Source organism: Medicago sativa, chromosome 7, assembly GCF_051527215.1.
Source record: "Medicago sativa cultivar Bolivia chromosome 7, Bolivia_mono, whole genome shotgun sequence".
NCBI classification, from domain to species: domain Eukaryota; kingdom Viridiplantae; phylum Streptophyta; class Magnoliopsida; order Fabales; family Fabaceae; genus Medicago; species Medicago sativa.
The window spans coordinates 4426458-4437606 of NC_140755.1; the positions used below are offsets into that span (position 1 = coordinate 4426458).

The following is an 11149-nucleotide window of genomic DNA, read 5'->3' on the forward strand; positions in this document are numbered from 1 at the left end:
GAGTTTAAGCATAAATTAAACAAATTTGGATTGAGTAAGGACCAATATTGAGTGCAGAAATTTTTTTGTAGGGATTAAAAATGCTATTAAAATTAAGTAAGGACTAAACTTACAAGGTCGCAATTTTGTAGGGACTAAAAACATAATTAACGCAAAAAATTATATAAAATATTGTTTGTAATTTACACACAAATTTCAATAAAATATCGTTGATAATATACACTCGTTAGCGCAATAAAAAAACGGAAAGACGGGCAAGTGAGTGCCCGTCTTTTCACTATTTGTTTGTGTTACAGTTTTTTTTTTTTCACAAGTTAGATATAAAGTATATTTTTTGTTTTTTCTTTTATTTAAAAAAATAAAAATAAAAAATTACTACGTACTGTCAAGAGCATACACGTGAGAGAGAAGTGTAGCTTCAAGTTGACTCTCTCTCTCTCTCTCTCTCGATTAGTTAATCTTGGCGATCGATTTAGGTATGTTTATTGAACCTTCCTTCTTCGCGATTATTTTTTGGTTATTCGTATGAACCCTACTCTTTTTGTTAATTGAATTATTCTGCTTCGTCATTTCTTAATTTGATTTTTCAATTTTGTGATTCTGCTACTTGAAACTGGGTGTATGCGTTAAATTGATTCATTTTCATAGCTTCTTACCGGCGGAATATAATGAATACTGTAGTAGTAGTGGTAGTAGTAACGAAAGCAAGTTTAGTTTGTTATAAGTTTGTTCCTCTTTGTTTTCTCATGAAATGTTTACTATCAACTCTACCTAGTGCAGTCAGTCTTGTTAAATAGCATCTATAACAAGTATTTTAATCTTTGTTATTTGATGCAGATCACATTTTTCAAGCTAAAATGGCGACATTCGAACTTTATCGTAGGTCGACAATCGGAATGTGCCTCACTGAGACTTTGGACGAGATGGTTCAGAATGGAACTCTTAGTCCTGAGATTGCGATTCAGGTTCTCGTTCAGTTTGATAAGGTAGGTTTCGGAATTGGTGCTAGGAGACTACATGTTTCGTTTCTGGATCTGGTTTAATGTTCACTTTACTTATTATTTTAATTGCATGTGGATTTTGTAGTCTATGACTGAAGCTCTGGAAACACAAGTTAAAAGCAAGGTCTCTATCAAGGTAACGCTGCTTATCTTTTGTTAGATAGTGTAAGGTGTTGATTTTTTGGTGAGGTGAAGCATGGTTATTGTTAAGATTGTCTAGTAGGGATGGACGTGACTTGCGCTGAGCTCTAGCTATTGCAGTCTTACTGAGCCTTGTATATTTGTTGCTCAATGATTACTGAGCCTTGTATATTTTTGGCTCAATCAGAGAGACGAAGGGTTTGGCTGGTAAGTGAGAGCACCCTCAGGTCACACTGCCAGCCAATTCAAACTAATGAGATGAAGTTTACCTAGGGTCGCATTTCAGTTTAAGTATGGTCAATCATTGTTTAGTTTGTTACAGAGATACGCACACTGTGTGTGGACACTTGTTTGAGGCTTGACAGACGTAACTTGTTACGAGTGGTAAACATCATATATTATACTTTAAAATAATGCAATAAGATCAAGTTTCAATTAGTTTTCACTTTTCAATTTGTATGAAACTACGTAGATGTGATCTATGTATCAGTTTTTCAATCCAATGGCTGTGTCACTTTTGCTTTTTACCTTTCAATTCAATGGGTGGTTGTGCCGATTTATTCCAAACTATGAGAGAGGAGATGTATAGTTACACATCACTTGACAAGTTATTCCATATCCTCGACTTTGATTTTACTTGGATCCAATGTCTTAAACCAAATTTTAATTACACATCAAATAACAATTTTCCGGGTTCTCTTCCTCATTTTTTCATGTTCTTCCATCCATCCTCCGAAACTCATTCACAAACTTTCTGATCACGCTCATTGTTCCGGTTTAAGAATCTCTTGAAAAGGTGTGGCATTGGCTGCTATTAATCTCCCTTTATACTGAAACATGTCATCCTATTTCAGCCTTTAGAGATTCGTAAAGTTGGTTTCCCTCTACAATATACCTTTGTGTGTTAACAGTTGTATCTGGTGCTAATATCACCATGCTGATAAATAAAGAACACAATTCAAGTCCACAAATCAGGATCAAATAGGGATGTTTATGTCTATATATGCTCATATAGTTACAATTGATACTGAATTCAGATAACTTTTTATGTGTTGAAAAACCAAATTTGATGGTGAATTATAGAATTGTCTGATAAAAACTGGTACCAAATAGGATTTGTAACTGAATAACAATCAATTTATTGAATAAATTCTTTGGGGACAAGTTCCCAAGTCAGAGACAGTTCACAATCAAACACACAGAACTAAAATTACACAGGATTAGTGAAACACAGTCACGGTTTCCACAAGGGTTCTAGAGCTTTGTGTCTCCTATTCCAGTTAACCACGCAATAATTCTACAATAACTAACAAAGTCTGACTTTGCCATATTTATTCCTAGTACAAACAGAAAATATGCACACTCTAAAATAATTGCTCACAATAACTGCCATAATAGATACTAACTGCACAAAAATTGACACAGAAACTGCCAAAGTCAGTTTCAGTTTTTCTTCCTTGCATAGTATTTCTTCATGAGAGGTCTAACAGTGTCTTATATTTCTTACATTTAGAAATTCCTTATGGCGGGATACCCTCTCAAGTTAGGCATCTTTAAATATTCTCTATTTGCATTATCTTCTATTTGGAGAAGAAACGCTTCATTCAAGGTTTAATTTTTGGTTGAATCATGCATGCTGACATTTATTACTTAATAACAAGACACTTGTCTTTGTATTTGCAAAACTATCACTACAACACGAGATTTAAAGAGATTGAGTTGGTATGATTATCACCCACAATTACCTTTTTACTTAATTTTTTGGCTCTAAACATGAGGTTCATTTGCCGGGTATGCAGTTTGGTCATATGTCCATTTTTTTTGTCATGACTTCCATACTTTTTACTCATGATTATGACTACCATTGACATATATGACTGTTATTGTTTGCTGCAGCCTTTTGCACTATACGATCTCATGTTTTTTCCATCTCTTTTTGAGGGAGTGGGCTGAAACTAAGTAGACTATTGTTGGATAGCAAGGCTGTACACTATTGTATGTCTCATGATGATGACAACCATGGCTTGTTCATGTAAAAGTTTAAGTAGATAAGATAATTTTATGCAACAAAGTCAATTGCAGATAGCAGAAAATAGCAGATTGTTAAAAAATTTCTACGTAATAGGGCTATAGCGCCACTATATCCTCCATTTAACAACATTTTGTACTAAATAACGTATCGTGGAACAATAACGGTGTGTTCAAATTCCGCTACATTATAGTGGTATAGTGCCACTATAGCTGCTATTTAACAACAACGATTTTATGAGAATGAAGTTTTATGATTTAGCACTGTTTTCACTATATTGCGTGAAAATTTTTGAATGCATGTTGAAATGACAGTTTCTTGTTTCATAGAATATAGAAGATTAATTTGACTGTGGGCTGCCGTTTCATGTTGTTGGCGTGCTTAGTAGCTTGTGGGTTGTGAATCACCCAACACCTTAAAACATCTTTTTATGTTTCATACTACATATGTGATTTTGATTGTAATTTTTGAATTTTCGCTGAAGCTCAAGTTTTTATAATTAATCGACGTAATTATATACCTTTTCTTTACTCTGAGTGTTCTTTTTCTTTTCACTTTCCAATCACAGGGACATCTGCATACATACAGATTTTGTGACAATGTTTGGACCTTCATCTTACAAGATGCTTTGTTTAAGAATGAAGACAACCAAGAGAATGTTGGACGGGTTAAAATAGTGGCATGTGACTCGAAATTGCTCAGTCAGTAATATGCTCAATTTCTATCGTATTGTCAACAAGGAGCTTATCATCTGCTGGTACCATGGATTGGTGGTTAGACCATAGTGACGGATGTGGCCTTCAGTTCTTGCAGGAACCAGCATCTACACTATGTTATTATAGATTTAAAAGGCCTTCAATCTTCATGTTATTATTATGTAATTCATGTTACATTGAGAATATCACTTGGGAACTGGATGAATCTATTATTTAACTGTACTGATTTTCATTTCACCAAAAAAAAAAAAAAAACTGTACTCTGTTCTATTCTTCCATGAGCTCTATGTAAACAAATTTATTTTTCTCTGGGCAAACATCTATGGTTTGCGTATTAGTCATCGTTATAAATGTATGGTTATGGTATATTACTCCTAATGACTCTAGAACAAAGATTGAAAACAAGTGAATGATTCTTATTGTTGTAGAGAGATTGAAAGAGAAGATACAAAAGGTAGACAATGAAGATGATAGCCTTGCACACAAGGCTGCCCTAAAAGAGAACTCTCCTTTCACGCCAGATAATTGTCTAATCACAATTTGATTATTCAAAGCTATCCCTCCGTTCTACCAATTGAGGGATATTTAAGGACTTTCTAAGGATATCCAAAATAGTTAACAACTCTTAACCACCCAACAAACTCATCAACTTACCAACTCTTAACTACTTTAACAATCCAATTTTATCCTAACATACTCGGTTCCACTTTTTGGACACTAAGATCAATCTTCGCTCTTGATGGGGTTACCTCTTGATTACTCAAGACTTATCTCAGTATGTTCTTCCCAAAAGATAATTTTGTTTTGGTGGTTTATCTGAAACAGACGTATATGTTTCGCATTTTGCAATGATTATTTCTACTTATTATAAAAATCGACAAACATTAATGATTTTAAATACCAATACCATTTTGGCAATTTGAGGAAAACTTTTTTTGGAACAACAAAGGTATAAATTTATATTGATGGTGAACCACTCGTAGAATAAACAAGGGATCCCCACCTTTTTGCTGCCATTGCAACACAAGCTTTGGACTGAATCCACCAACCGGTTTCGAAACAAAAATAAGGTTTAACTCGTTATTTAAGTAAGCAATGTCTAATTGGTTGTTTTAAAAAATTTATGTTGACGTACATGTTTGATTTTTTATTTTATTTTTATGGGACCATGTATTTGGCTTTTATGAGAATATGTGTTTGATTGGTTAATATAGACATGGTAATTATACTATTGTTCATAAATGTAAAAATACAAACAAACAAACATGTACACGTCAAAAGACAAAAATGAATTCAGTCATAGGATTACTACTTCATCACTTAAATAAATCAGCAGATTTTGTAGCTCAAGCTTATTTGAATTTAAATCAAACTATGACGAAGTCAAGTGCATAAATTTCAAGAACATCGAACATTTGCAAACATTGAAAAATAACTGGAGTATCAAGTAAGCAACTGTTAACTTTATGACCAGCACAAAAATAACAACCATAAAATATTTCTCTAGAGAAATGTTTCAGCTGGCAAACTTTCAAAGGATCCAAAATTGGGCAATCACTTGTACATCCTTCAATCGTGTAGTTTCTTCCAATTTAATCTGCCTGCCATCTCTCGCTTCTTTATTTTGTTGCATTTTTCTCTCCTTTACCTTGAGTAACTAAGGAAAAAATTGTGCATACAATTTTAATAAATGGGATGAACGGCGCTTTGCAGAGTTAGACAATGCAGGCAGTAAATATTACAGATATATGTCATGAAAATTGAAAACAGCATCTCCCTTCCATGGTATCGTTGACTAAACTATTTTTGCCAGAAATAATGGTCATGATTTGTGAGAACCAAACCCATCAAAGAAGATAATATATGTGAAGGCAGAGAGCCGTCAACCATGTTACCTCAGTAACACCTTCCACATTTTCCTCATATATACTACAAAGGACCATATGGCAAGCCCTGCCGCAATATAAAGCAAGAAAACGCCAGAGCCTGCCAAAATGGCAGGTCCTCCATGACTGAAAACAGAAACCAAACAGATATGTCATTTATAGCCAGATCAACAATTTTACTTTTCATAAAATGTTTCATGAAAATGTAAAGAAAACAGATACCTGCAGTCACGGGTAGCAAGGAGGATGGTTAATGCCGTCATCTGTGTGGCTGTTTTCCATTTCCCCAAATTATTAACCGCAACAGCCTATTATTTTTAGTTTTTAGTCATAGAAGCTTGAAAGTTTGCATATGAAGCAGGAAATTGATTCGAGTGAACATGAAGTAAAACAAACCTCTAAAACTTTACTACCCTGGGAAGCTGCCCATTCCCTGAGTGCTGACATGGTAATCTGCTTCAAAAGTTACAAGAAAAAATGTAAGACATCTGCTCTTGAAAGTAGAAGGAAAAGAAAATTATGTAAATTAAGCATGCTTGAAAACATGCAAGCAAATATACACAAACAAAATCAACCAAACAAATATTGCATAACACTGAACCTAAAGACCCTGCAATGCAAAGATGGTATCAGTAACATATACTTCAATGCACTTTCAACAAGAATACTCTGAACAAAGTCAGGTTTGTGTCTTCAGAAACATGATCATAAACTACCCTATTGTCTCTGCAAAAATAACAGCTTCCCAGAAACACCAGAGCGAAATAAGGGTGAAATGTGGAGCATTTATGCCCATCCATCTTAATTTATCCTCCACTTAGGATGTATAGTGTATGGCAGAGGTCTATATGTCAGTTGCAAGTCTACACTATAGCACCAAACGGTAGTCATATTAGCTTTATTCTACACTCTTGTTCATGTTCCACACTTTCTTATTAACCATTCCTCCCTCTCTCTTTTTATTGACTCTCCCCTGTTACAGTTTCCATCTTCACTTTCGTCGCATTCAAATTGTTTTTGAACGCAACTTCTAATTCATTGAGATCAGCTTTTACTATACCATTGGCATCCATATATGAGTCTCCTGAAGAAGATGATAGAGGAGCATAAACCAGGTTGTGACGATCAATAGCTGACAGTAATCCTTGTGATCAAGAAAAATGTCAAAAAACTAATGATGGAGAAGAGTGTAGGAGAACTCATTGTTGGCACTAGCAACCTCCATGGAAGTTGTTGACCAGACCACATAGATTTCTGACCTTCGCAAGAACGCAGCTGAATATCACAAATCTTCTTTTCAGATGGGTGCAGAAGCAAGTCTGGGGTGAAGAAGACTAGTGAGAGCCAAGGGGAGAAAGAACTAGTTCACTCCACAACTTCGACAAAGAAAAGAAATTTGGGAGATACAATGGGAGGAGTTTCACCTCATTGGATGAGGAGGAGCAATCTTAGACTAACAAGGTTGAAAAATCAGATTGGTCATGGGAGTTTCCTGAGAATCAAGAAACAAAACCACATAAAGTAACAAAAACAGAGGAAGACATTTCGACAAAGATGTGTGTGGTTAAGGTTACGGTAGAGTATACCTATATTCACAGTCAAAATTGAGATTTTACTTTGGAACGAGAAGTCAAGTGGGATTGTGATAGGCACTCCATGGAACATAAGATACTAAAACATTTACAAAACACATATATAAATTCATATATATGCATACAAGATAGCATTACTAAAATAACCTTTAAATTACTTCAAACGTTTTAAATTTAAACTCAAAAACCATAGGAAAGTCACCAACAACTCATGAATGAACATCTTTGGCTAGAGTATTAAAAATTAAAACTTAACAACTTCATATAGAAAAATTTAAAACACCATGTTTTTAACAAGTGGCAAGAATGGGAAAAATACGGGCATTCATCTCTTCAAACACTCCAAGCTACCAAGCTCCATTTTCCACAATGAAATTTCCAAATGTCTGCCGTAAAGATTGTCACGCGAGAATTAACCATGTCCCCATCAGATTGTAAGCCAACCCTCATGCAGTAGTGAGTGGGTTTTTACCAACAGACATCAATGGATATGTCCCAAAAAGATTTGCAGCAGCATGGTAAGCCTTCAACTGCATGGATTGGTGTTGAAGATAGAGGAAGGTATAATGGAAGTACATATATTTTGAAAAATAAGGTTGGTTCACATGACCTAATATGCCAAGCCAAACTATGTCGTAGGAAGGATATTAATGGAGGAAGATTAAGAGAAAAGTTCTGACAACCTAGCTCGCTTTTAAATCTCACGGTCAAGACGAAAGTCAATAAAGCATAAGTAACACACAACCTTTTCTTTGCGGCAATGTTTTTAATAAATACATAGACATGGATGATTATTCATCTGATCAAATTGAAGTTGGACACTGCAGGCTATAACTCATGAGGATCTTGCTTGGGAAATTATGCAGATTAGTTTTCCTCGATATTGAGGAGGAAAGCTTTTGTCAAGTATTGAATTGAAATGTATTGCTCATTCTATACAAGTTGATGACATAAGTCTTTCTATCCCTGGTTGAAACCATGAGGACAAATTGATTTGATGGGTAGTATTGTTAGCATAAATAATGAAGAAAAGTTATAGCAGTGGTTAACATTCGTAAACATTGATTGACTAACACATTGATTGGAGGACGTTAATGGGAAATACATTTATAAATAGGAGGATGAGATCGTTAACATTCGTAAACATTGATTGAGTAACATATTGATTGACGCCGTTGTGGACGGGGAAACCCTTGGAGGAGTGTCTTCTATCCTATTCTCAATCTTTCAACATAAAACATGTTCATGTTTTTCATTTCTTTTTATGATTTTTTCCAATTCTTTTTCTTGTTTCATAACAAATGCACATTATCAAAACATAATGGATTTCATCCTCCAGGACTCCAGAAAGACCCAAATCTCAGCGGTCATACCATTGGAGTTGGAGAGCAACAACCGTTAGAGATCCCAAATTCACACTCACTAAATTATGACACTTTGTATAACACTAGATTTACAATTAATTTTTATCAAGACAAATAATTTAACCAAACTCATGCTTTGGTGCATTCTAGAGTGACAACGGCCATTGGTAATTTGGACTCCAAGATAGTTTTATAACACTGAAACACATGTTACAAACTATATAGTACTATGGAATACCTTGAAAGAGATATGAAAATATAAAAGAAATAAAATGGATAAGAGAATTGGGCGATCACATTTACTAAGTTATCAGTGAAGTAAAAAAGGGCATGAAATCTGTTTACCTCTCTACCAATAATGGTGATTGACGGTATAATTAAGAGCCATGGCGCTTGTGCCAGTGCAGCAATTTTCAAAGGTCTAGTACATAATAAGATCAACGTGGCAGCAACCATAAGCTGCAATGAGTTAGTTTGGGTACTAATTATTAAATTCAGATATTAAGAAGAGAGAATCCTGTAGTTAATAAAAAAAAAAAAAAAAAAGGTAATTAAGGGAGGAGAATGACTGACCTTGTCAGCTACTGGATCCAAAAAAGCACCAAATGAAGATTTTAGTTTCATCTGCAATACAATAGAATGCAAGTAAGTATTTAAGGAGGAAGAAAGTGTTGAATCAATTACTAAATAAACGTGAAGCCAATGATAGGTTACCTTGCGAGCAATATAGCCATCAAGCCAATCTGTAATTGCTGCTGCGGTGAAAATACAAGTGGTAACAGCAGTTCCTTGCCAACCATCCATGTAAAAGGCTGCATAACAATGAATCAAGAATGAATTGCAAATAATGTAGGAATGAATAAAAAAGAAAGAAAGAAAGAAAGACAGTGACTCACTGGCAACGAGAAAAGGAATAGAAGCGACACGGGCGAGAGTAAGAATGGTGGGTAAAGTAAGGAGTTTGGAATGGGAAGAAGGCATAGAAGAAGCACGATGATCATTTTTCAAGTCACCACGGAGGACATTGATCTCAGAACCCATATTTATTTATATAATAATAAAGAAATGATATGATTGCACACTACACGGCCACACCCACTAATACTATCCAACCAACTTCTCACCTACAATCAATCAATCAATCAAACACAAACAAACGCAGTGGTAATGGTATGGGTTGGGGGCACACAACTATATATTTAATCTCCTCCTCCTCCTCCTCCTTGTCAGTATATTATATATATAAAAGATAGGGAATTTGTTTTGATAAATATAAAAAAAAAACCTAAATCTAAAAGGCCCTGTTTACAAAATAAAACAGAACAGGGCAGTGAGAGGAGATCGCGTTATTCTGTTGCGATGTGATTGAAAATATAAATAGATAGAAATTTATAATAATAATGAGAACAAAGAAGAATGAATCGAATGAATTTGGATCGAGCGGAGAAGAGGTGGTGGGCCGTGGTTACACGGACGTGGACGGAAAAAGCAGTTTAGTTTGCCGACATCTATCTCTCTATCAGGTTAACGTCGATTTCCGCAAACAGAGGAAAGCCAATATCTTTTCTATTGTTTTTTTTTTTTTTTTTTTCACGGAGAAGAGAAGAGGGAACCCAATATAATTAATTAATTATTATTCACGTCCACCCGAACCCGCCCGACTCAGTAGAAAACCCGAATTAATTGCCTTTGGATTCAGATTTCCTCATTTGTCATTTCCTACTTTGTTGAAACTCTTGTCCCATCAAAAAACACTCCCTCCCATCAAAAAACACTCCCTCCCAACTCGATGGACGAAAGTATCCACCGTGACTTAAGTCATACTAAGTACTTTCAGCGTGAGTTAACTCACGAGCAAAGTCATAAACATAACGCACATTTGCAAAACATTTCAAAAACATCACCAAGTGTGATTTTCACCAAACTCAGCGAAATCAACATCAAATCACACAAATCAACAAGTAATTGTTGCTTATCCTATTGCATTGTTTTTTTTTTAAATTTTTGATTTTTTGTATAAATTTTACATTTTTAGGTTTTTAGAAATTTGGTTTGCATGTTAGTTTTTAGGATTGTTAGCGACGAATTAAATTAGGAATTGTAGTTTAGATGTTGTTTAGAATGCAATGTGGAAGTTTAAGGTTTAGAAATTGTTAGATTTTAAGTTGATTGAAAGTTGGACTCTAGGTGTTTGATAAAATGTCTCGAAGAAATTTTGTTTGTTTTTTGGATTGTTAATGATGAAATTAGTTAGAAATTGGTGTTGATTATAGTTAGTTTAACTGCAATGTGGTAGTTTACGGACTGAAATGACACTGCCAAAATTTAAGTGTTGTTTTTGAATTGTTAGAAATGACACAATGTCTGTATGAAATAAATCATTGATTTTTTGCTTTTTGAAGTATTGTGCAGATATGTCT

General features: G+C 34.6%; 2 protein-coding genes across 3 annotated transcripts; one reads left to right on the plus strand and one right to left on the minus strand.

The window, feature by feature from the left end:
- The first annotated feature begins 414 nt into the window (after positions 1–414).
- On the plus strand, positions 415–4204 carry LOC146903652 (transcription initiation factor IIA subunit 2). Of its 2 annotated transcripts, none has more exons than XM_085731052.1 (4): positions 415–523; positions 838–986; positions 1087–1137; positions 3740–4204. In XM_085731052.1, the coding sequence occupies exons 2-4, from the start codon at positions 858–860 to the stop codon at positions 3878–3880; spliced, it is 321 nt and encodes a 106-aa protein (XP_085587178.1). In that variant the 5' UTR covers positions 415–523; positions 838–857; the 3' UTR covers positions 3881–4204. The 2 variants fall into 2 exon arrangements, with proteins under 2 accessions (XP_085587178.1, XP_085587177.1); XM_085731051.1 differs by having other exon boundaries at positions 415–476.
- A 1020-nt stretch (positions 4205–5224) lies between these two features.
- On the minus strand, positions 5225–10319 carry LOC146903653 (CDP-diacylglycerol--glycerol-3-phosphate 3-phosphatidyltransferase 1, chloroplastic/mitochondrial-like). Its single transcript, XM_085723443.1, has 7 exons — positions 9626–10319; positions 9444–9541; positions 9303–9353; positions 9075–9188; positions 6170–6226; positions 5996–6081; positions 5225–5899 (listed from the first exon to the last, which is right to left on the minus strand). Exons 1-7 carry the CDS (start codon positions 9768–9770, stop codon positions 5779–5781), a joined length of 672 nt encoding a protein of 223 aa, XP_085579569.1. The 5' UTR covers positions 9771–10319; the 3' UTR covers positions 5225–5778.
- Positions 10320–11149: the final 830 nt, after the last annotated feature.